Consider the following 25,602-nt stretch of genomic DNA (forward strand, 5'->3'; position numbering starts at 1 on the left):
AGTTCTATTTTCTGTGTTAAGATTTATCTGTTCTCATTTTGATGCGAGGCAAAGATGGTTTCACTAGAGGTGTCATGATACATTTCATTCAGGGAGAAAGTAAGAAAGGATGATTTTAGCCTAAACAGTTAAATATTTGCATGTAATACTGTTGACACTAACTGAAAATAAAGCTTTATATTTACAGGTTTTGATTTTTAGGCTGAATTTTTTTTGGTGAATGTTGTCAGTTTTCATATGAGCACAAGATGAACATTATGAAATTTAGTGTTTGCATTCAAGTACCCATTCAATTGTTGTGAAACCAAAATTCATTAATTTCTACCAGAATTTAGAGCCATGGCACTGCAGGAATGCAGGAACCTTCTGCAGTGCCTCTCCATGAAGAGAATAAAATTTTTTTCTCCCAGAGTCCTTATGATCATACAGCATACTGTCTTATAACGATTAAGGAGGAGGGTTGCAAAGGGAAGAGACTCAAGAGCCAGGTAACCAAGACTGCTAACATGCCTGGTTTTAGCTCTTACTTAACCATGATCAAGCAGGAGCAAGACTTGGGTCTATTGAGACAACAGATTGTCAGACATTGGTCTGTATTGGTAAGGGTAAATAGAAGTGACAGATATTGCACAGTTCAGAGAAATAAGAGGTGAAAAGCCCTATCTCAATCCACTTCAGAGCTTTCCTATTTCCACGAACCTGATATGTAGATGCCTAACAGCTGTGGCTGTGTTTATTTACAGTAGCTGTTCACACAGGAACAAGAAAATTGTAAAGGATTACTATTACAGACTGATTTTTCCATGAACCAAAGTGAGTCTTGAAGTTACTGTTCTAATAAGCCATTAAAAAGGACAAATTTAGGTGGTCTTTGGAAGCACTAAAAAGAAAATGTTTATCATTGTCCTGAGGGCTTTTGTAAGCATTAAATAAAACTGACTGTGTATTTTCATCACTATAAAGCTTCCATTAGGAATAAGTAGTCAAGGTTTTGATGGGGAGTTTTGCTTAAAACAATCAAGTGAGACTGCATGGTATGCTGTACCTCAAGAGGTTTCCTAAGGTGTCTGAGTCATACTGATGAGAATTAAAAAGAGGGATTCTTAAAGCACAATAACAAGAAAATTTATTTGTCGTGCAGAGCTGCTGTAGTGTCATTACATGAAACAACTTCAAGACTGGAAGGAGAAGCTTTTGCTGAAAATTTGCAGACACGATTTTCTTCTGTGGCTAAAGTCTGGCACGGCAGTGGCAGTAAGAGGTGGCTCTGGATCTCTCAGCCTGGATGCCAGCTTCGCTGGCCTTGAGCTCTACAGTGTAAACACACCACATGCTAATCTGCCTTGCTATATACTACAGAGCTTGTCACATATTGAAGAAGCTGCTAGCAAAGCCACTTGCTCTCCAGCCTGATCAGAAGGATGGCTGTGGATACGAACTAGTGGATAAAGCAGTGGTCAGAATGAGATGCACCTGCTTTCATGGAAATCATCTTTTAGAGGTTGTTGATTCTGAAGCTGAAGGAGGGCACCAAGAGAAAGTGTGGTGCCCACTAAGGGGAGCTCATTCCTTGACTGACATTCCTGCTTGAGAAAAAGAGCAGTTAAAGGGAAATAAATGATCAATTGTAGAGAAAGCCAACGTTAAGGAAAGTCAAACAATCTTGAGATAGAAAACAGGGACTGAAATACAGAGTATCTAGAGAAAGACGACTAACAGTATTGCTAATATTGAAAGTAATTCCCTAAGATAGATGGGGTTTGAATTTTTGTAAATGGGAATAATTTTATCTGTCTCTTCTGTGTTTCCATGACAGAGCGAACAGTGGGATCCCTGATCCTTATTGCTGTTAATTGGTATAGCTTCACAGAGAAGCATAATTTTGACTATATCTGTTGGGCCATGAGACAGAGAAAATCCCTTTTTCCCCACTGCACAGAATCAGTCAGCTCCTCCCCTGAGGCAGCCTCCTTCCTCAGCAGTACAGTTCCTCTACTCATTCTTTCTATCTTGCACTTGCTAACTTTATTTGAGGCTGGTGCAAAGGAGATTATGAGGCGTAACTAACAAGCAAAACAAGCTTTGCCAAAATACACATGTCCACAGTCAGTGTGGCTGGTTTACTTTTAAATACCTCTTAAATATTTTATATAGATACCTAGAAGAAGCATGTATTTATTATAGTTTTATAGCTATATTTATTAAAGACTGTCTTCCTTTCTCAGGCAAAATTCTGAATTTTAGAGGATTTCTGCTAGAGTGAGATGTGGTTCATTTGGCTTCTATTGTGCAGTAATGAAGGCAACAAAATACAAAAAGTCTGTAATGAAATTGTACATGAAACGGACACAGACCTTAAGGTGACACAAACAGGAAAAATATAATAATAAGCCATGCGTCATGCTGCTGCAGCTGTTTCGCCTCTTCCCAATTTTCACAGTCTATAAAATCTTGGAAAGCACCAGATGTTTAGGGGAAGCTGTCCCACTCTCTCTAGCTTTGAAAGTAGAGGCAAGATTTATTAGTGCTATATAAATGTGTTTTCAGTCCCGACTTTAATATTTATAAACTAGGTGGAACATGTAACACATCCTGTTGTCAGAGACCCCATTTACTTTCCCCTGCTCCTCCTCACTGTATATCTTGGGTGTTGCTGGACAATTGCAGGAACTACAGGACAATACCAGAGGCAGTCCAAACTACAGTATTTCCTTAGTTACTGACAACACATCTGAGAGCTTTCTCCTAGTACTAACTTCTGCCAAAACATCCTTGCGATACATAGATGATGAGTGAAGCAAAACTATCTTCTTGTGTATGAATTCGGGATTCCTGCCTATGCAGAGACTGTTAGTGCACAAAATTATTTCTTTTTTTTTTTTTTTCTTTTTTCCTAGTGCATGGTTTCTAGTATTGGAACAGAGATAAAAACTGCTCATGCATAATTTCCAATCTTTCATAGCTCAGCGGTGCTGTAAAGTGCTGCCGTCCGTTTTAATTCAGTGAGTAGAAGTTTTGTTGTGTTTAGTACTAAGGGAATTATGTGTGTTATTAGAAAGACCCTGACAGCTGTCAGAGACAGAGACAACTTGCCACATTTCAATCTTTTATAAGGGAAGGACTAAGGATCATTCTCAACAAAACTGTCAGAGGCCTCAAAAATGGGATAAAACAGAATACCTTTTCCAAACACAGGAAAATCTCTGTCTCTCCCTCTCTATTCCCTTCCCCATCAAGTTGTTGAGGAGAAGTTGTATAGGTAGAAGAAAGAGGAAACATTTCTTGATGTGTTTGTAGTTTATAGTACCTTGTCATCACTGACCTGAAGGGATAATTGCCTTTAAGCCTGCTTACCTTTAAGGAAGCACATAATGTATTGCACAGCATTTAATGAATTACCACTCTGTTTTAACATAACTTACAAGCTTTCATGCAGTTTTTCTTTTCTGAGAGCAGGAACAATAAAAATCTGAAGGACAGTGATGAAGACAAGGGCTTTGCATCAAAGACTCTGAAAGTCTCAATCTGTAAGCATTTCCATGCTCTCCAACACATACCTCACCCTGCCAGCACTCTTACAGAATATTAAAGCACCAGAAAAAATGCTTTCTCTTAGGACCTGAAATCCTGCCTCTCAGCTTTTGATTTGAACAGCTGTCTGCCTTAATAAAAACACTGCTGTTTATTTCGATTAAAATGTTTGGGATTTTCTTTCTTTGTTTTTCTAAAAGCCTACATTATTTTCTTCTATCAGAATTGGTGACAATCCAGCTCTTTCTTACTCTTTAATGGTAAAGGGTAAGTAACTTATTCAATGGCTTCAATAGATTGGTATTGTTTTCTAATCAGCTCCTACTTAGCTTTCTGAGGATGAACTGACTCTTCTTTTCACACCAGTAATCCCACAGTTATCCTTCCATACAGCATTGCTTGTGGTGTCAGCTCCTTTAACCAGTTGGAGGAACTAAGAAGACACATTTATTTTCAACATTTGTTTATTATTGTTGTTTGCATTTCTGCCATATGCTATTTTTATAGAGCACTGGATGTTTTTCACTCCTCATGCTCTGATTAATTTTTCAGCCTGTTTTCTTTTCCCTATCAATCTTGCACCACTGGGTAAAGTGAAAATCCATGAATGAGTCAGAGTCAAATTTTTAAAGTCACATTGGTCAGTGGGATTTTAAATTAAGAAAGATGAGATTGCTTGTATTTTGTCTTTTCAAAAGTAGAAAATACATTCCTTTTCTTTGGTTGTGATAAAAAGAGTTTCATGCCATGTTTTCCAGGTGCTTTTACTTTCCTGAAATCCAGTCTAGACTGATGTTCATTAGTGCCTGGTGTACTAGCTGTTTCTCTTCTTTCTGTATTATCATTAGCCTTATCTAATTCTTCATTCTATCGTGTCTATCATCAAAAGCAACTTGAAGCTCTTATTTCTTGTGAAATATTACTCTTCTGTGTGATTTTTTTGTTTGGGTTTTTTTGTTTTTTGTTTTTTGTTGCAGGATATCTGAATGGCTGTTTAAAGGAAATTTTTTAGTTTACTTGAGTAAAGAATTATATGAATAAAACTGTAATAGCAATCTTCCTGAAATACATACTCTGTGCTCAATCCTAACAGTTTGATTGCATGTTTGGTACTTTCTATTCAACACAGTGAAAGGGAGACTAACATATTTCAGTCAAGAACAAGGAATTAATTATTTGTCATTTATGTAACTTTTGAAGATTTTTGCCTATATACTACCAGAATTAAGAACAGCAGCTGTTGTGATTAATGTTGACTGGATATATAGTGTTACTCTCTTAGCTTGCAAAAACCTAGTTTTCAGTTGTAATACATACTATTTCTGCCACGTCAAGCTCATTATCGAATCCTCAACGAAAGCTTTCTCAACATTTCACGTATCATGTAATAATTCAGCTCAGAAGCCGTAACACCACACCATTCCTTTTGAAATATGAAATACAAAATGTTACTGGCTCAGGAGGGGAAGTGTAATCTCCTACTGCAAGCCATAAAGTCAGTTAGAAAGTAAGGAACATCTGCAGTAGCTTCATTGCAAATATCGACCAACAGTGTCTTCTAACCTCACAAAACTCTGCAGATGTTTGCCATTATAAGCATTTCCTTTCACTAATATTTAAACTCTTCTTACCTATGAACAGATTCCACTCAGTATCCAAATCAGCCTGATTTGCTAGGCAGCCCTTCATTACATTGAGGCAATAGTTGTTGCAAGGTTTCACAGTGGGAAGTCCTCTGCAGTAAGGGCAGTACAACATCTTCATTAACGCCCGGATGCACCCTGGGGTGGGACTGACCTGCAGAATTTAAGGCGGGGGAAAGAAAAAGAAAAAGGAGGAAATCAATCTCCTGTTCTGTGAATTTTGGGATTGCTGAGATTACGCCTTTCAGGCAATAAGTGCAGAAGGGGCAATTTGTGGAAAGAACTCAACCCTTAATAGCATTCTCCTATGAGACTAATCAATTCCTGTCAATTAATTTCATTTAGTACAGCCAGCAGTGATTTTCAGGAACACAAAAATCAACACTCACCTACTGATGGCCGTACTTGTGTGCCCAGCCCTCCCACACAAAGTCTACCGGAAAGAGAAGGAAAAACTTTCAGGGAATCAGCTGGACAGTATCTGACTGATCCTACCACAGAGGATCCTGAGGAGACCCCATGCTCTTCCTACTCAAGCTAGAACTGTCAGTCACATTATCATTGGATCAGATTCTCCACTTCATTAAAGCATAGTAAATCCAGATAATTGTGATGATTTCTAAAATTATTCAGAACTGCACAATGACAGAGGGATATCATTCTGTTTTCAGGAAAAAACAACCTTCTGTCTTCTTAAGTTTCATAAGGAGATTGGGCAGGGGTTTTTTTATATGCTTGCAACATCTTGAGTGACAAAAAGCATTATCGACAGCAGTCTAATGCTTTTCTATTTCCATATCAGCATGGTACAACATGGCTGCAAGTGGTGAACTTAAAGCAGCCACTAGCATTAATGGAAAGTCACCCAATGAGTTTAGGATTTCCAGTCAGTCATTAACACTGGGCATGGCTGACAGAAAGAAGTAGTGTGTAGATATTATTTTTTAGTAATATGTGTTGCAGTTTGCTCTAGAATGGCATAGGTTTCCTTGAGAGGGAACATGGAGGTTAAAGAAAGGTTTTTGCATAAGGCTTCTCCATTATTTTTTCCCTTTACCTCATCTTTTTTAGTCATCAAAATGCTGGTCATCTATTCAGGAATGTATCTTCTGTGTTCAGTGGAGAGATATAAGTCCTTTTTGGGTCGTTTCTTTATCCTGCCTCTGGAAGGGTATGGTAAATCATCATCTGGAGGACATTCACTGAATCCTCCATACTTAAAATGCACAAATTAGTCACGTCTGACAATCATGTGAAGTTCCTTGAGTAAATATTATTTCCCTCATCCTCTCATTTCCATATTTAATTGTTTCATCTCAGACTTAAAATCCTATGTACTACTACAGTATATGTTTTCAGGCCAGAAATCTTGCATTAAAAGCATACATTAGGTACTACTGCAATAACAACTTGTCATGGTGCAGTGGAGCGCAAGTTTCTTGTGCTGAGGTGACAATCTAGAACAATGACAAAGGGCTACAGGTTCCTCGGTGATTTTGAAATTCCTGGACAGGAAAGCGCAAAGCAATGGCACTCCTTTCACTCATTCTGTTGCTTTATGAATAAACACAACACTGATTTTTAGAGAACTATGCAGAACATACTCTTCACACTGGACATATTTACATGAAAATGACTCTGTTAAGAGTTATAGCAGATGCTTTTGAGTATGCTCAGGAGTGAATTTTGCCTTGGTTTCTTAGGGAAATGCACTTTACTAGCACAACACCCTGATGGTGTGTGTGAAAGTATATTTATCCATCCTTTTCTGATAGCTTTTGAATCTTTAGCCAATTTCAATCATGTTTGACAGAGGACTTCAGGTCTCGGAACATGAAGTTCCTATAAGATTTTTGAAAATAGCTGGGAGAAGAAAAAGAGAGGTTCCATTACTGCCTTTATTGAGGAAAGGGTGAAGCATGAGGTCAGTTCCTCACAGATATCAAAGAATCCATGTGGAGGAATGATGTTATGAATGAACCATGGGTTAAAAAAGCACCGGGGGGAACTTTCACCATATTAAACAGCAGAAAATGCAAAAAAGGAAAGCTGGGCTTCATTTTCCACTGCTCAGAACTATTTTTTAGAGGCTCTTACCCAACTGTTTTAACTTTTTACCTCCAAACTTAGAACAGGCCCATTTTTACAAAAAGTTTAGCACCAAAAGCAGGATGTAAGCAGAATACGTATACTCAAGGAATCTTCAAAATTACTTTGAGATTGCTGCTTAAAGCCTGAGTAATTTTTTCCTGTGGGCACTGAGAGTTTTATCAACAAAGTTCCTTTTATGCTTAAAACTATGCTTCTTCCCACGCCCAAAAGTCTTGTCAATGTAAGGTTGTCAGCACCTAGTTGACCCCTGAGTTCAGCTGGAATCCACATGTTCTCCCATACAGAACTTCCCAAACTACTTTGTACTTCTGCTAACAGCACATATACCTATAGGATCTTGAACTTGCACAAAATCTTCCTGACAATTTCATTCTTTAAAAGCATAGCTAGAGGAAAGAAGACAACCTCTGTCTTTATATTACATTTATATGTATCAAATATAAATATTTAGTGAACCTTATTTTATCACAAGGGTAGTCAGAGAGGTTAAGCAGCTATCACATCTTGTAAGTCTGAAGGCTAGAAGTTAAATACTGTGTTACAGCAGTTAAGTGCCTTTGAGAAGGTAGCCTTCACTGAACAGCCATGTTTTAGTTCTCAGCCTCAGCTGTTTTTTCTGCACCTTTATTTTCAGAGAATACGGTCAGGTCTTTTTCCTCCCTCAGCAACAGCTGAAGTATCTTTCATGCAAAAAAGTAATGAAATTTTGATCTAACATGCTGAAATATTTGTTAAAAAAAATAAAATATCCCAAATATAAAAATAGTGTATTTCAGAAAGCTATGAACACATGAAATCTGGAGATTATCACAGACAATTGATTTTCAAACACCTGTAATTGTCTTGCTACTTCTTGCTATTGGCAAATTCTGTGAAATGTATTTTCAAAGCCCATTTCTATCTTAAAAAAAAGAAAAAAAATAATTAAGAGTCTCTCATGGCTAATACTACTTTTCTGCAGAGCAGTCAAAAGGCAGATACTCATTTCATTCAGAAGTATTCAAGACCTGCATTTGCTGAGGAGAGTTGATCCTCAGCTCGGTAGTTTAAATATTTTTTCTGCAACTGATATTTATGGATGGATACAGCTTTTATTTGTGTGCGTGTTTAAAATACATTGCAGTTGGCTCTGTGCTAATCACAGCAGAGACATTTCCATGAAGTTCAAAGTTTAGAAATAAGTACTCCTCATGTAAAACATGTATTATAAATCAATCAGATCACACTGAATGATATAACTGGGGAAACTGCTATAAAGGAGTCATTAACTATATCATGCTGTCTCCCTGACTGACTAGGACATCTTCATTCTAGTATAAGCATATGAGGAAGACAGTCCATTAGAAAAGTGCATTTCTGAGCTTTGATTGAATCTAGTAGCTGCAGGACATGTTACATCACTGCATTTTGTAACATTTTCTGACAACTTCAGCTTTATCTAAATGTATGTTTTTGCATACATGCAAAAAAACCCCAAAGCAAGATTCTCAAGGGCTTTATTACTCAACACTTGTTTTCCCCTTCAGAAATTTTAGAAGGAGTATTATTTCATTTAGAAAACAGATTTTGCAGTGGTGAACTTGCAAATATAAATAATTGAGGAGAGAACTTCTTTGGTAAAAGCCATTAATTGTACTCTCCTGTAACGCTGCATTTGCAAATGCTGCTTTGTTATGTAATTGACCTGGTTTTTATAATCAAAAACCTTGGCTTTGTCAGGTACACAAACATAATAAATCTTCTTTCTGATACACACAATCAGACAAACTGATTAAACAGCCGGTCACCTTTAGAAGGATCAAACATACTGACGTGCAGTTTCTCCACTTTAATTTACAGATTTCCTACCAAAGTAGCTGGTATATGTTGTCTGGTAATAAAGTAGCGGGTATCTTTCAAAGAAGGTACCTAAACTCACAGCATAAAGCCATACTTAGGTCCAGATACTGCCATTTCTTGGCATATAATAAAATCTTGTCATATAATAAAATCTATGAAATACAAGCAAAATTAATCCAAACTGAGTGCCATCCCAGAGACAACAGCTGGGGGGATATAACTTCTTCCTGCATTTCCTATGCTCCCAAAGAAACTGATCCTGTTTGGAATCACACAGAGTCACCCGTTAGCATGAAGACCTTGGGGGGGAAACTGGCGGTAAGAACCTGTTGACTACTAGCCAACTGACCCAGGAAGTAGATACTCTTTTAAAATGCTCTACAGTAGAATAACCCATAGTCTGGGAAGGAGAAGGGGATTGAATTTTATTTCTTACAAACTTGATGAATGCATTAACAACCAGCCACCGGATAAAAAGTAAAAACTTCTACTTCCTTCCTATTTGGTGTTCAAGATGTAGTATCAAATACTTTCCTTTAGACAAGAAGGTGAGTTATATTCCTGCAATCCCATGTAAATGGTGCACAACTGGAGAGAGTGCTTATGTCCAAAATCTCCACAGTATAATTCTAGTATTTCTAGCCAAAATTATATTTAAAATCAAATGGGACATAAGGAATAGAAGTTCATTCTTGTAATTTCGGAAGAGAGGGAAGAAAAACCTTTAATTAAGAATTGCTGATTACTGCATTCAGCCTGCTAGAACTGAGGACACTTTTCCTAAGCACAAAAAAAGGGTTTCTTATCACCCATTGCAACAGTGAAGTAACTTAGATCAGATTGAGATGTATCATGAAGTAAACTTTATAAGGTACACAGGATTACAGCAAACCTTTGGATCACCCATCCTAAGAGCTAGAGGTCCTTTTTTCTTTCATTTTTAATTCACTTCAGTACAAAGACTAAAGTTTAGCCCAATCACTTGCTATTTTTGTCATACAGCTTTGAAACTATCTTCTCAAAATGTTATAATGATCCCTATTTTTTTTTTTTTTAATACTAGGAAAAGCAGGTAAAGCTTGGCTGGCAATGACGCTTTTCTTCCTTTTGCTCTTTCTTTTCTTCAAACAAGATTTGCTCACAGTTGGATCCAAATGATTTGTTTTATTCCTTGTCCATATTTTAGCTATTTTCATGAGCACTGTGCTAGTGCTGATTTTATTTAATAATGTAGATATCAAGCAAGTTCCTTTCATCAGATTTCAGCTGAAAATATCTCTGTAACTACATAGAAATATTCATAAGACATGTGAATGCTTTACTGAAGTACTTCTCATTGTTTCAGTCTGGCGTTTAGATGCTAAGATCTCAATTCACTGCTTTAATAGCACAACCTGATATAAAACCGGAAATACCGCATCAGCCATACTCAGTTGGGAATTTATATTGTAGATCAGTTTGAGAATACTTGCTTATATCAACCAAATGTCCATTCTAATACTAACCTCCTAAAGATATAAATAGTTATCTTTTTAACAATTCATAGCATTCCAGATGACTGAAGGGTAGAAGACCTGGTTGGAGTACTACAGCTTCATACTTGCGTCTTTGACTTTGTGCTTGAATAATACAAAAATAAAAGTAAGTAACTACAGCCAGTTAAACAGATGTAAGATTCCCCCGATTCTGGGACAGTATATCTCTAGAATGTGATGAGCTGAAACAAGGTAAATTTACGTGTAATATTTTTACATCCAATAAAATATGTATTTTTTTAGAAAATAAAGAATTTCTAGTTCAATATGGTAATTCAGCTATTAGAAAAAAATTTAGGGCAATATAATTGAACCCTAGAAAATTTTATACTGTAAAAAAGAAATTACACATTTACTATTTGATACAAACTGTGCAGCATTAAGCAGTTACCACACTGCAACTGAGAGGAGCCACCTTATTTTTTTCTAAAAGAAGAGGAACTTTTAGCCCTTGTCCTTGTCTAACTGAGATGTCCTTTTTCATTGTCAACAATGTTGAAATCATGAGAAATATGGCAATTCAATACTTTATTAAAATTTGAGGCATTTTTCGTACTTTATTATTTGGTCTTCTTAGTATGTCTATAGTTGTGTTCCTGTGTATGTATGCAGTTCTGGAAGGCTGACAAATATTGCTCTTCCATTTTGCAGATAAAAAAAAAAATAAATATCACAAGCAATTTTTAAAGGTATATATACAGATAAAACCCTAAAAGCTATGTACCATAATTTTTCAACACTGCTCATAAGTACCATTTTAATCTGTGATTTACCTCAGTTATCATGACATGTAATTCTGAAACTGGCTACAGGAAAATAAGGACTGCAAGTCTCTAAGTGATTACATCAGGAGGTTGTATATCAAATAATAAATTGTTCTTGGAGAAATGAACTGTGGAATTTCACAACTTCCCCACAGAAGTCAAGGGCAAAATCACACAAGGACAAAATGGGTGAGACTGGACCTCTATTTACAGAGGAAAAGAATAGGGAAAAAAAATAGACTTCTCCTATTTTTAGGAAACTGGGAAAATTACTTATCAGATTATCTGAATGCAGAAAATCCAAATTTAGAAAACCACTTGGAAAGCTGCAGTCACAGGGATATTTTTTCTAAAGCTGTTTTTTTAATCTCTTGAATCACTTCTGTGAGATGTTTTAAAGCATTATTTTTTTTACTATTTAAGTTTTTACAAAATAAAATGTTGAACGCTCTGATGTCAACATTAAAATGTTCTTCTTACATACCTCAAGTTTTACCTGTCAGAGGCATAGTCAATTTCAAACAAACTAGCTGGAAGCATGCTGCTTGATTATAAATATGATTAAACTGAGACTTTCTTAGACTAAAAAAAGTGCAAGCTGACAAAATACTCCAGTATATGGGGGTTTACGTGCTGTGACATATTACTGAGCTGAAAAATGTGTCCTGCAAATTTTCTGGAAAAATATTTACCTTTCACATCTCTTGTTAGAGTAAGCCCACATTAAACAGAATTTGAGGTATGGATTTTGCCTGTTGTTTCCCCAGCATTTCAAGAGCAAAGATAAGGTGAAAAATCTTTGAAATAATTTATTTCTTTCACTCCCAGGAGATGAGAAATTTTCTGTTGCACAGAAGTAAGGAAGGAATCTCGCAGATTGTTAGGCTTTTCAAATCCCACCAGCTCTTCTGGCACATAAACTTTAAGACACTCTCTTAATAGAAAGTACTTCCTCTGCTTTCTTCCTGGAGAAAACAACCCACTGCATCTCACTTAAAAGGGAGTGTGCTGATTTCTTCCAGCCTCATGTAGAAATGTCTATGGCTTCCAATAGATCCTGAGGATCTATTCCACTTTGACTCATGAGGACATCTGCTTTAAATATTTACCTTCAGAGCTCTTTTATAACAGCATACATGAATTTGCACATGGAGGTGTCAGTCTGGCTCTTGAGGCCAGGTGATGTCTTCCTATCAAATTCGCACAGGTCAGGATTTAATTCCTAGCTATTTGCTGCTTCTGGTGGTTTTCATCTTCTGTGAGTATGAAGAATTTATGTTACACCTTTAGCATGCAAATACGGCTGGCAAGGTTGTGGTTATCTTTCAAAACCTGTGTCCTCTTTTGTTAAAATTGTTTCTGTTCTACATGGTATGGCTGTGAGATGTGAACGTTGGTGTGTATAGTATAGCTGTTAGTTTAATGGCTTGAAAGGTAATGCTACTTGGGAGTCTAATACCCCTGTATTAACCCATAAAACGGCTGGGCTGCTAAAACATTAGGTATTTTTTAAATTCTTCTCTTAGGTTTTCTCAATTATTTTTACAACTGTTTCTAGGTTAATCATCTCTGAATCAAGAAATATTACTGGATTTTCAAGATGTAATTTCAGTCACATCTCTTTCAGCTTCCAGACCCAGTGAAGACTTCTGCTTCATTGTCACTCTTGGCATTAACTTCTGTCTCTGCTCAACCTCAAGCTTTCTGCAATAGTTTGTGTTAGTCCTAGAAAATGGGCTCACTAAAACAGCAGTCAAGTTTCCACCAAAGCAGACTGTCTGACTCCCTGTCTGCCACAGGGAGGGACCTCTATCAGGGCAGATTGCTCTGAGCACAACTGGTTCAGTCTCAGTGATCTCCTTAAGAGCAAATCAAGTATTGACTTGCACTAAGAACTGGCCCCATTTTTCATTTCAGGTGTGAAAAGTCCAGTCTTATGGCTACTCTCCTTATTTGAGCGTGACCATCAAATTCATGTCAGAAAGCTAGACCAAATTGGACACTGGCACCTATGTACAAAGTGAGCACTCTGGGCATTTCAGTGTCTGACGGAGTTTACCTCAGGTTTTCTGTTATGACCTTGCAGCTTTTTGAAATCTGCTGTCATCAAGGGTTAGCCTGCTAATACAGCCACTGCATTTTCTTCAGAGGGAAACATCTCATCAGTAGCTTCCAGGCATTGTAACTGCACATTAGCGTGCAGAAGAGCTCTAGCTCTCATGAGGGTACCCAAAGGTAAGTAAGCCCTGTGAAGAGAGTAATAATTTATTTCAGTTAGCCTGATCTTCAGGCCAAATGCAAAAAGACATTGCAGGAAGGAGCTTTTCAGTCACTGGAAATTAAGCCCTCCCTTAATGTTTCCTGAAAAGGGACAGACTTAGACTCTATTGTCTTCAGTGAGCACTTCAGTTTTGTATGTGGGATAATGGAGATAACAATGTGAATTTTAATTTAGAGTTTGTCGGCAGAAGCCATAGTGCTCAATTCCACATAAACGCTTAGATGAAAAATAAAAGCATGTAGCAAAACCAGAATTTATATTTCCATAATCAGAAAGTTCTTGTAGTCAGGTTTCTGCTCTTCATCTTTTAAAAAAATATTTTACTAGCTGAAAGCTTATAGCAGAAGAATTATCATATGTTTAGAAAAGCTTGTTTGACATGAAATCTCATTTGAAGAATAAATCTTTCCTATAAAATTAAAGTTGAATGTCATGTCAGTTTCGTAGATTTTTCTATTATGATTATCTTCATTTACTTTTCACAGAGTTAGTGTATTACATCACAGTGGGAAAACAGACTCTGGTACCTATCAGTGTTAGAAGAAATGCACTCACAGGAGACAATAACGAAGATTCATAAGGAGCTGCAGTAACACATTTTATACAAATTGACTTTCCATGAGTTTGTTGCTCCTTGCTGAATAGCAGTCATTAACTACGAGACATGGCTGGCTTCATGGAGAGTTCTAGGAAGGCTTGATTCATTTATTAATAAGAAATCCTGAACCTGAATTGACCAACCAATTTAGATAAGACCGTCTGTTGTCTAATAATATGTGACTGTAATCTGAATAGTGCTTTTGTAATAAGTATATTATGGGATGAAGGACAAGCAGATCTCAGCTTTGTCTTATTGGCTTCCAAGAAAAAAAATTAGCTGATTTGCCACTGTGGAACATGGAATGTTTTAACTCTTAGCTTTTATCCTGTGTACAAGTAGGCCCCCTGTCTGTACTTTCTTTACCATGTAATAATGTCAAAACCAAAAAGAAAATGGGCTCGAAATGGGTTACAAATGGGTTACAAATGCACCTTTTCGAACACACTTATGGTCATTCATTAGTGGCAATACATTCATTTTGTTCTAGCTTGATTCTACTTGGTGTTACTTGGTACTCTGACTGATGTGAAGATGAAATGGCAGGCCCTAGTTTATCAGCTATGTCGATGTTACTTGGTTTTGCATTGTTTAGTTGCCCTTTCTGGACCAATACAAGAAGTTAATGTCAGCTAAGTACTGACAGTGCTGGAAAACGGTCCTTTTATGTTTGGATGTTTGGCAATAAGAAAATGGAGAAAGCACATGTAATGCTGACTTGTCAGCTCAAATTCTCCTAGCAGCTTTCCCAGTTTTTTTATATGGATTTTAAATAATACTGTGGATTAAGCTTTATTACTTACTATCATGCTTTTATTAACGCTCTAAAACTGAATTTTATAGAAGCATTGTCCAGTTAAGTAACAAAGATAAACCTTTTCTTTGGTCACACAAAATCAGGCATTAATCCACATGAAGATAAGGCAGAAATAAGTACAGATCTGTATGTCAGTGGCTTTGCTAAAAACACATTTCGAAGAAGAATGTTACGTATTTTGTACCCATTTTCTATTGAGCTATTGCCTCTTCCTGCATCTGAATCTATTTGAGTACAGGAAAACAAACCAAATGAACAACAAGGAATATAGAACTACTGATTAGAATATTGTATTTAAAGAGTAAGTTATGCTGGATGAAACATAGCTGTTCAGAAACTTCTTCATATGTCCTTAGGAGTCTGTGTCATTTGGAGCATTCAGTAGATCCTAACCGGCTGAGTTCCTATATGCTTAGCTTTGTAAGTTTAAATTTGGAAAATAAAATGAATAATGAGTGTTGGGAAACTCCAGAAAATGAACCAGACTGGAATTTTATGGTTAGTGTGACAGTGGTGTGTGTAATAGTGTGGGTTTTGGATGTCAACACAGCAGTGCACCCTGAAGTGGTCATGACTACCAGTACCTGAGTATCAGCAAGTTCTTGAGTCTCTTAGTAAGTGCTGTTCCTGCATTTATTTATACTGGTATTTATATTTCCAAACTGCCTGAAACAGTAGCACAAGGTAGTACAGGATAAAACCACTATGAAAAAAATCCATTAAGGAAGCCTAAATATAAAAGATACTAAATTTCCTTTCACTCCTCCTAACTGAGTTCTTTGCTATGGATATTGCGATGTGAAAAAGTACATCAATTCATTTGTGTGCTTCTGTATTTCAAACACACAGATACAGGAACATAAAGCAGCAAACAGTACCAAGCTCTTTGATCTTCCTTACTCTCTGCTCTGGTGGTAACTGTCTTTTATGGTATGAATGCTGAGCTTCAGGGACCAATACTGACTCTGAACACTGAGGCACCTTTTAGGCAAACAGCTGGCTACCCCATTTCCTAGTCAGAGGAAGAAAGCAATCCAGTGTCTTGATGAAAGTAACTTGGCCAGGTCTGGCACAGAATTAAGGCAGGGCATAACATGTAGTACAGGGCCCTCGATGGATGTTAGACTGAGAAGGTGAGGCCACACTCAGCTTCTAAGCCTTCAGGAAAGCAAAGAATCTGAAACTGATTCTTTTAATAAAAAGATCCATTTACTGTATTGACTTTTCCACAGACGGAGGATAATGAGTTTTCTGTGCAACTTAATGAAGTATCACCAGAGAAGAAATCACATAATATGAAATCTTTAGATAGGATTGAAAGAGCACGTTTTGTATTTCCAGAACAGTAAAGATTCGTTGCAGCTTCTCATTTCTTAACAAACCCTGACATGAAAATGCAGTCTGTCCATAAATCCCAATCTATCAGTCTGGACAGGGAGCTGCTTTATGTTTGCATTCATACAGTTTTAAAGCTATAAAACAGTACCCACAAAATTTTCTGTGGCAATTCATTTTTTTAGTAGATCTCTGAAGAGATGTAAGGAGCAGGAAGCCTTTTGTATTTGCAGGAACAGGAGATCTCTGACAGCAAATACAATCCAGGCGAAATTAAAATGTACTGCAGGTGCTGACTGCTGAATGCTAAGATCAGAAGGTTCTTTCACATGGAAAATAAAAACAAAAAAGACACCAGCAGTAAGCCCAAAACTTGCAAATCATATTGCAACATTTTAGTCATAATTGTTTTGCTTTCTTTGTATCTTTGTACATTGTTTTTTCTAGCGTATTTTTTGAGTTATGACCTAAGTTCAAAATGCAGTGTTTACTTTCAAGGAATATGCAAGGCTTAAAGTAAAAGTACAGTGGTTTTCAGCCAAGGCTCAGGTAAGTTAAGCATGTATCCGTTTTCACTATGTTTTAGAAGACATTTTTGCATGAGGATTGTTACACCTGTTACACCTTTTAAAATTGAAGATCATGTCTTGTATATGTGAATTCTGCTGAATATGATTAATTGCAGAAAGTGGCCACTGAAGCCTTGGAGAGGTGAAGAAAAAGAAAAATAACCCAAACTTCTATTTTAAAATGAAGGTTATAGTCAAGGTTAATTCAGCGTGTCACAAAAGTGTGACTGTGACAAGATTTAGTGACAATGTAAGGGCAAATTAATGCAAGATCAGTGGCCTGACTATTGATTCTTACCATGGGATCCTGCTGAAACGAAGTCATTATTTAACTACACTTTTACTTAGACTATTAATGGCTCTCAGAATAGACTGCACTCGAGTTTGATGTCTGCAGCTCCATCTTCGCTTTTCTTTTGTGTTCATAAGTGAGTAGGGAATGCAATATGCACTCAAGAAAATTTTCATGTATTATACCTCACGTACTGTTATTTTCCCATAAAAAGCAAGCCAGCAAATGTTTTCGCTTTTCCATTCAGAATATTCTGTGATATAATTCTGAGTACAGGAAGCACGTCTTGAATTCTCTGAGGGTTTTCAGATCAAAATTTCTCTACATTTCATTCAATCAAATCAATGTTCAAATGGTTTTCCTGCTCTTTTTGAGTGGTTTATTTTTTTTTACCATCTGTAGAAATAGACTCTAAAGTTACTGTTCATACTAAATGCAAGTCATTTAATTGGGACCTACAAGAAGTTAATAAGTAATTGGGATTTAAGATACAACAGCAAGGGGGTTGCTATAGAAATATAAAATTTAAGCATCTATAAAATGACACCAACATAAACTGAACAATAAAAATTGCATTGCTGACTATTAGATCCTTGATTCTCCTAATTCTGAAACAGATCTATTTGGCAAAGTTGTGACTAATAAAAAGTTATCTCTTTTGTACCAATCTCTTGTGTACCAATCTCTTGTGTACCACGATTTAATCCATTTTGTCAAATTACACAGATTTTAAGACTCAACAACTAAGAAGCTGCAACTGGTTGTCATTATAATGTTATTGTATGAAAAGTAACACGTAAAAATAGGCAGAATTCACATTTTAAATGCAGGATTATGTTTAGTATTTTAGGACATGGAAGCATCTAATTCTGGGCTTGTATTATACATAGTACAGTGTAAACAGTCTTGCTTAGAGCAAGGATCTTAGACAATAATTGTATTGTGGGAAAAAATAACTCAGTTTCACAAAAAGTTGATTAGAGATTTAGAGTCTAATTAATCAATAAAAGGGAGTAAAATCTAATTTTTTTTTTTTTTAATAAGAGCAATACATAAAATCCATCTGCAGAGTTTAATCACTGTATTCCACCATATTAATGAAAGCTTCATCTCCAAAGACTCTTTTTTCTCTGGTATACTGAATTTTTACATTATTAAATCAAAATAAACCATATCATTCACAGAATATGAAATATAATATATGCAATGCATGAAACTAACGCAGCTTTCTGCAAATACTACTGTACTCTCAGTGACATAGCCAAGTGTTATTTAGTCCAACGTGTGGACTTTTCTCCTGCAAATGATATTCTTATTTTAAAACTTTTCCTGAGAGAGATAAAAACTCAGCATATTAGATGAGTAAGTAACGTAATAGCTCTCTGTAATAATCATCTCCAGTTGCCACTTACTAATCAGACCTTCAAAAAATAAACAAATAAAATGGAGTACATAAGGGGTTTGCATGCTAAATCAGTATCATGTGACTCTCCATTAAATGATAGTATAGTATAGCAAGAACAATATGTTAAAACAAATATGGAAAATTGAAGAAATTTCTCTCTTATGCACCAAAGTTCATAACTAATAGTGTTAAAATTTTCACATCTATTTTCAACTACCACAGAGGGAACATATATATCTAAATTGGAAAGATAATATATAAAATGCTTTGTTAATGATTTTCCTCTGAATAAAGAAATCCAGCTACAGGGAAATTATCCTGGTTCAGGTTGTCTTTTACTGCCCTTGACACTTGAAAATTCTAAGGTTTAAGAGAGAGACTTTATGTGCTTCAACATTCCAGTCTTGGCTCAATGTATTCTCTTTATAAAGTCTTTTTACTTTTAATGTCTTCAACTTTTCCTTATCACAGTAGGTGCCCAGCAGTTCTTTTTGTCTGATCTCTAGCAGCAGCAATGTCACTTACCTCACCATTTTGTAAGTCTGTGCATGCAGCATGGTAGGCAGAGGAGGAAATGGGAACATGGGTTTTAAAGAGCCGATTATAGTAGGAGCCCACTGCCATGAGTCATTTTGTACAAGGAAATATTTCTATATTTTTGTACTTTTATTATTCCAATATTATTTGCCAAAGCTGTCTTTGGGTTTTATATCTGCAGTGGTTGACAATGCACAGAACAGCCGAATCAACCCTGGTGTTTTGGCACTTAGTGAAGGGCAGGTCTGGGCCACCTGACATATCCTAATCTACTTACTAAAGACTGACCTTTCTGTATTAAGAAAAAACTCAGCCACCCTCACAGCTCCATTTTCTATTCTCCTTGAAAGCCCAAATGTTCTACACGAAGAGAAAAGGAACAAAGTCTGGTTGAAATGTGTTTCTGAGGTTGGAGGAGAGTCAATGTCACTGACCAAGACAGCAAAGAATAATGCTGAGAGAATAAAGGGAAATATACATAGCATTTAGTGTTGACATTAAAACAACCCCAAGCTTTCTCATCTGTGTGTTTTATAATAATTTCCTGATTGATCTAACTAAAATCTGAGACTTATACCTCCTTAAATCTGAAGTTGACTAAACCCTGTATTTGTTTCTCTCTATTATCTCTAAAAAGGTTCCAAATAACTACATCAGATGTTGGTGCCTAAATATAGAATTAAACACGTAAGTGGTATTAACCACACACATTGAATTGCATTTTACTGATACAAGGAATCAGCAGGTGATCCCAGTTTGATTACTGGGCCAGAGATGCTCATGTTATAGAGTCCAGTTACTGTTAGTTGTTACATTTAAAATATCTTATGTAGGTATTCTGAAAATTAAGTAAGCATAAGCGAATTTACTCTTTCTTTTGCTCTGGAAGCAGTGCTTCAAATCCAGGCAATACATGGGATGGCCAGGAGACCCTGCACAGCTTTGAACCTCACAGCATTTGCCCATGTAAATAAAAACTTGAACCTTGGTAGCTGTCAGTACAGCATCTATTTTATTCACTCTGCTGCTGTTTAAGAAAGAAAACCAGGTGTCTTCTACCCTCTAGTTTTTCATTAGAAATGTTTCAGCAGCCTTGTAAGACATAGATCTTTAAGAACTAGTATTCTACTTATGACATTTATATCTAGAGATAGTTGGAAACAATGTACTCTTTGCTGAACTGGCTGGCATGGGGAAATTGTCCTTTTTTATGGTGGTTTATGGTACCTGTACCAAAGTTGTCAGGTTCAGAATCTGTTCCAATGTCCACCTTAATATACACAACACACTACCAAGTTTGTGGCATTTCTCATACCCATTTGAAAATTTGGTCTCTCCATCAAAAATTTACATTAGTACTAACTTCACAGTGATGTCTCTTTGTCTTCTTCACTGAAAGTGAATTAAAGTACTGCACTGATAAGGAAGTCTCCCAGCTTGTGAAATACCTTTGTGTTTTGAACATGACTGAAACTTCACTTACTTTTAAAAGGTCTGGAAAGAGGTTGTGGTACTGTAGCTGACAGTTCATCCATACCGGAGATGGTAATGATGAGACATCTTTCAGCAGGCATTATAAATGGATATCTGGCATTGAGAGTGCCTTTATGGTTTGAGCATGTTTATCCTTGTGGTTCTGGAAACCAGACCACGAGGTGGATTATACTGCTGTATATAAATTGTATTCCAGCATGTTTTATAAATCAGGTGGCTTAATCAGATAAAGACAAATGGCAGTGAATTGGCTTAAATACAAATTTACTGTCAGGTAGCCATTATACAGTTCTGTATTTTACTTTCACTGGATTATCTAACTTAGGCAACAGTAAATTCAGTCATTTGCCACTTAGAGACATGAGTCAAACTGTTACTCAATCCAGTCTCTGTGGTCCTTTCAGGTTCACCATGAATGGGGTTTTGCCATCTAGCAGGGACTGACATCTTATTTAAGAAGCTGCAGAACATCTTTCACTCTGTTAAAGGAGAACTTGGCATGCTGGGGGAGAAATACAAAATCCCTTGCCCTGGTTGGCTGCAGGTGTATTCAGGACCAGTTCAGCCCACACCATACAGAGTGGTTTTATGTGCAGATATCACATTTTGACACACAGTCACGATTTGGCCATGGTTCCTGGTAGCACAGGTTGATTGATGTATAGAGTGGATGAAAGAAGCAGGAACTCCTTCCCATGCCCTCCAAATCCATTTAATACAAAATCTTCAAGTTGAAGATGTATCATATATTAAAATGATAAGAAAAGATGATGCACTTGATCTAAGCAAAAAGCTGGGAAATCTGCATCTGGGACAGGGTCTTCAGTACGTACTGCAGAACACTTCCATCCCACTGAGAATGATATAGGATAAGTGTTTTCAAGGGCTGTTGACAGATATAAACTATAACACATAAATGTTATTTTGTATGAGTGATTTCTGCACTTAAGAAAGTAAGAACTGTAAATCAAGACAATTACAGTAGTTTATTGTGATAATTGAAATTGTTGGGGTTTACATTACTATGGCAAAATGTCTGAGCAAAAGAAAATAATCTGAGGTTATATTTTTTTCCCAGCTTAACATTTTCTTTTAATTTTTATATTTATAGATCTGGTGCCTTCTAGGTCCTTGCCAGTCCAACATAGAATGCATTTTCTTGCTCAGTTTTGGGTAAAGAAAAAAAAAACAAAAACAACCAACTACCACATATCTGCTGAGAATTTATAAGGAAAAAATATTAAGAGGAATGTTTTCATATGCTTTTAGACTCTACCTCTATTTTGTGCATCAACCTAAAATTCACAGTAGATTAAATGAAGTCTGAATAGTAAATTCACATTTAGTCTATCTCTCCTTAAAAGGAAAGAGCAAACCTGATTGTTGGATATAATTTTATAGCGTAAGTTTCTATTTGCTTCCTGCAGGAGTGAACAAATAATCAGTTTGAACTCAGCAAGTTTTCTTTCATTGGGTACTCACTTATTTCAAACCAGTGCTACAATGTCCTCACTTTCCATTAGAATACTTTCCAAAATTTATCGTACCTAAGCTGTCATTTTATAAAAAGTGTAATAGAGGCATTTTGCTGTTGTAATTCACCCTTCTGTTAAATATGAGGGAACAAGACAATGCATCTAATTTTACTATATATTTAGATGATTGTTTGTTTATGTGGACATGAGTGTGAATGAAGAAGAAAGATGGATCTTTCACAAAGAACTAGTTTGTTTTAATATGATCCAATTAAACAATTTCAGGAAAATTATATACTTGACTTCATATAATGTAGTCATCTAGTGTCAGTACTTTGGACCATGTGTTTCTTTAGCACACAACTTAGAGACAAACACTGAGAAGAATCCCTATTCTTACTGTAGAGACATTAATTTTCCCAACTGTTATAAATACTTTAATTTCTCTTACCATGGCTTGGAAGTAAGACACACAGATACTAGTGAGGACCCCTCTGTTGATACACTTTGTGTCTATAGGGAAGGAGGTACTAGGAAGGGATTTAAAAGAAAAGAAAATAAAAGAAAAAATACTTAAATGGTGGGATAAAGATCTACATTTACTTTCTGCTATGCAGTTCCAAAAGCTGCAGGTGCAATACTCAGCAGAAATGTGGGCATACATCCCATAAACGGGTCATTCCAGACCATAGTCATCATCACAAGGTGCACTTCAGCATCTGTTAAATATTTTATATATAGTATTTATATTTACAAGTAGCTTTGTGAAAATCTAACTAGCATTTGAAAGACCATAAAAGAGGAAATGTTAACATGGAGCTATAAGGTGATCTCACATGATTTGGGCCCACATAATGCAGTGGGGATTTATTGATCCTATAAATAGATAGTGAGCTATTTATAAAGTATCATTCTGCTTCTGTGCTACTCTGTATATATTAACAAGACATTGTGTATTGTATTGAAGAGACTGTGGTTGATTATTAGAACCCAGCAATGTATATTTAAAGTATCACTTACTGGGATACCTTAAAAATCTGACACTCTTCTTCACTTTAGAAATCAGGAAAACAATTTAAGATGCTCCCTTTCAATCTCTGTACTTGCATATGATCCACACAGACTTTGTTTTACTCTCCAGTCTATTGTGCTCAATCTCGTGATTCATTAACAACATGAAATTAAACAGGAGCATAAGCAAAGCATTATATACTCTGTTGTGCCCTGGATAACCACCATCTTGCTTTCTATTGCACAGGAAAGTCTTCAGCAAATAGGCAGTCTTTAAAGCATGCTTTCAATTTCTTTTTGGCCTTTTCAACTTCATGAAGAAGGACCAAGAATATGGGCAACTTGAAAAAACATGTTTTGTTTCTACAGATTCCTTTGCTTTTTTTTTTTTTTCTTCCAAATAGCCCAGGGCTACTTGTGGGATTTTACCCTTTGAACTCTCTTGAAAAATCTTCGATGTAGGAATATAATGAAGTTTATCAAGTAGACAAAGCTATCAACCTTGGAGTCGCTTGCTTTGCTAGCCCTAAAATCTTATTTCTCTCTCTAGTAGAATACTCTAGTGCTAGTCCACCAAGTCCCTACCCTTTACTCACTGCAAATATGCAGCCCAGATAATTCATCAGTCATGTGGGAAGGCACCTGTAAGGAATCTGCATATACTTACTTGCTGGGTCTAGGAGATTGGCATCATCAAGAAATTCAGATAGTGATAACCTTACTATAAAGTGTCTTTGACTCCATCCATGTTTGTTAGTGCAGGAAGGAGCTGAAACATGTTGGGTCAATCTGTTGTCACTTGTCACCTCAAATTATTGCATAATTTATCATTGACCAGGACTGCCAATATGATGTGTGCATTTATTTCTTTCTCATCAGAGCTAGTATGTACTTGCTGATGTTGCACAACTAAGACATCCCACAGCCCTCTGCACCACTCTCAGCATAATGCGCTTTTTAAGTCAGTAAAACAATTCACAGGTCAGCGAACAGCAAACAAGACTTAGTGAGTACTTGTGGGTTCTTATGAGTGATCAGAACAGTTTTGCTGCTCTCTTTCTCTGAGAGAACTGATTTTCTTCTTAGATGCTTTTCTGTTTTGCACTGGGATCATAGACATGCAGTCAGCAAGACTGCTCTCAGGTATGCAGTCTGCATTTCAAGCTTCTCAGCGGTTGCAAGCAGGACTAACTGACCATAATTCACACCATTTTCTTATCCAGCTACTACTGCACAATGTGTCTAACTGCTCAGTTTGATCATTGTCTCCTGCTGTGGCAGTTCTCTTTTTCTGTCTCAAGCCTTTTTCAGAGTTTTCCCTTCTGCTTATCTGGGGGTTTGACTTCTAGATTACCAAGGACTTCCTCTCCTGTTTCTGACTTGTACCTGGGTAATACTTAACCTACTTTTCTGCAACATTTTTTTTCTTCCTGGTGAGCACAGAACCACTTTTGCTTGATTATGCAGAGCCTAGTCTGGCATTTTTTCCTCACCATTCTTTCTTAAAGCCTCTTTCAACTTGGCTCTTACGATTATTCTACAAGGCAATTGCACATCATTGCCCAGTAACATCCTTCTATTTTTCCAGTTGAAAAAAAAAAGGTGGATTCTTGCTTACCTTTAAACACACATGGAGATACTTGTGCATGAATTAGTCATTATAGCACCAAAAGAGAGAGCAATAAGAGAGAATTTTAGATGCCTGGTTTTGGGTTGAAGTGAATATGTTTAAGGGAGTGTAGGTTAGATTTTGGTATCCATGTATAGTTGAACAAATCACAGTACGGACCTCTTCTAAAATGCTGAACATTATGGGTTTTTTTTTTTGCTTCCCAAATTATTTGAAGTAGCCAATTGCAGGGGGATTTCTGACGCTATTGCTTACAGTCATGTCCTACTCTATTTTCAGCCCTGGAAAATATAGTGCATACTTTCTTCTTAATCCAAGGTGAAGTGAAATACACTCTCTCTTTCAAAGAGAGAAAAAGGATTTGCAAATTTTGGGCTTTGTCTGAAGAGGGATACTGGATATATTTAGTTCATCTAATTTAATGGGCCCAATTTCTTTGAATTCCCTGGCATGATAACAGTTTCCTTCTAGTGCTATTTAATATAATTTTGATTTTATTTATACTTGATGCCAACTTTTTTGGGTTTTTTTTTTATTATTGCTTGTAAATGAGGAGCATAAGATGGGTGTTAAAAGAAACAGATGCTAAATTACAAGCTATTCATAAAATTACAGCTTCTGATTTATGTGAAAAGCTAGGTTTGCGGACCAAGCTTTCAAAAAAACTCCCAACTAAGCATCTCTACCAAAATTAGTCTTTGGGTAATTTCAAAATGACCAGACATCTAACAAAT

General features: G+C 36.4%; 1 protein-coding gene and 1 pseudogene across 1 annotated transcript in view; both read right to left on the reverse strand.

Annotated features, from left to right (window-relative positions):
- GPC6 (glypican 6) overlaps window positions 1–25,602 on the reverse strand; it is a 763,338-nt gene that overhangs the window by 183,700 nt on the left and 554,036 nt on the right. Inside the window, exon 4 of the mRNA XM_065675796.1 lies at window positions 5,163–5,328. Coding sequence (XP_065531868.1) covers window positions 5,163–5,328 — 166 coding nt within the window. The remainder of the gene's footprint in view (window positions 1–5,162; window positions 5,329–25,602) is intronic.
- On the reverse strand, window positions 21,414–21,554 carry LOC136014188 (U2 spliceosomal RNA; annotated as a pseudogene).

The sequence above is a fragment of the Lathamus discolor genome, chromosome 4, assembly GCF_037157495.1.
Source record: "Lathamus discolor isolate bLatDis1 chromosome 4, bLatDis1.hap1, whole genome shotgun sequence".
NCBI classification, from domain to species: Eukaryota; Metazoa; Chordata; class Aves; order Psittaciformes; family Psittacidae; genus Lathamus; species Lathamus discolor.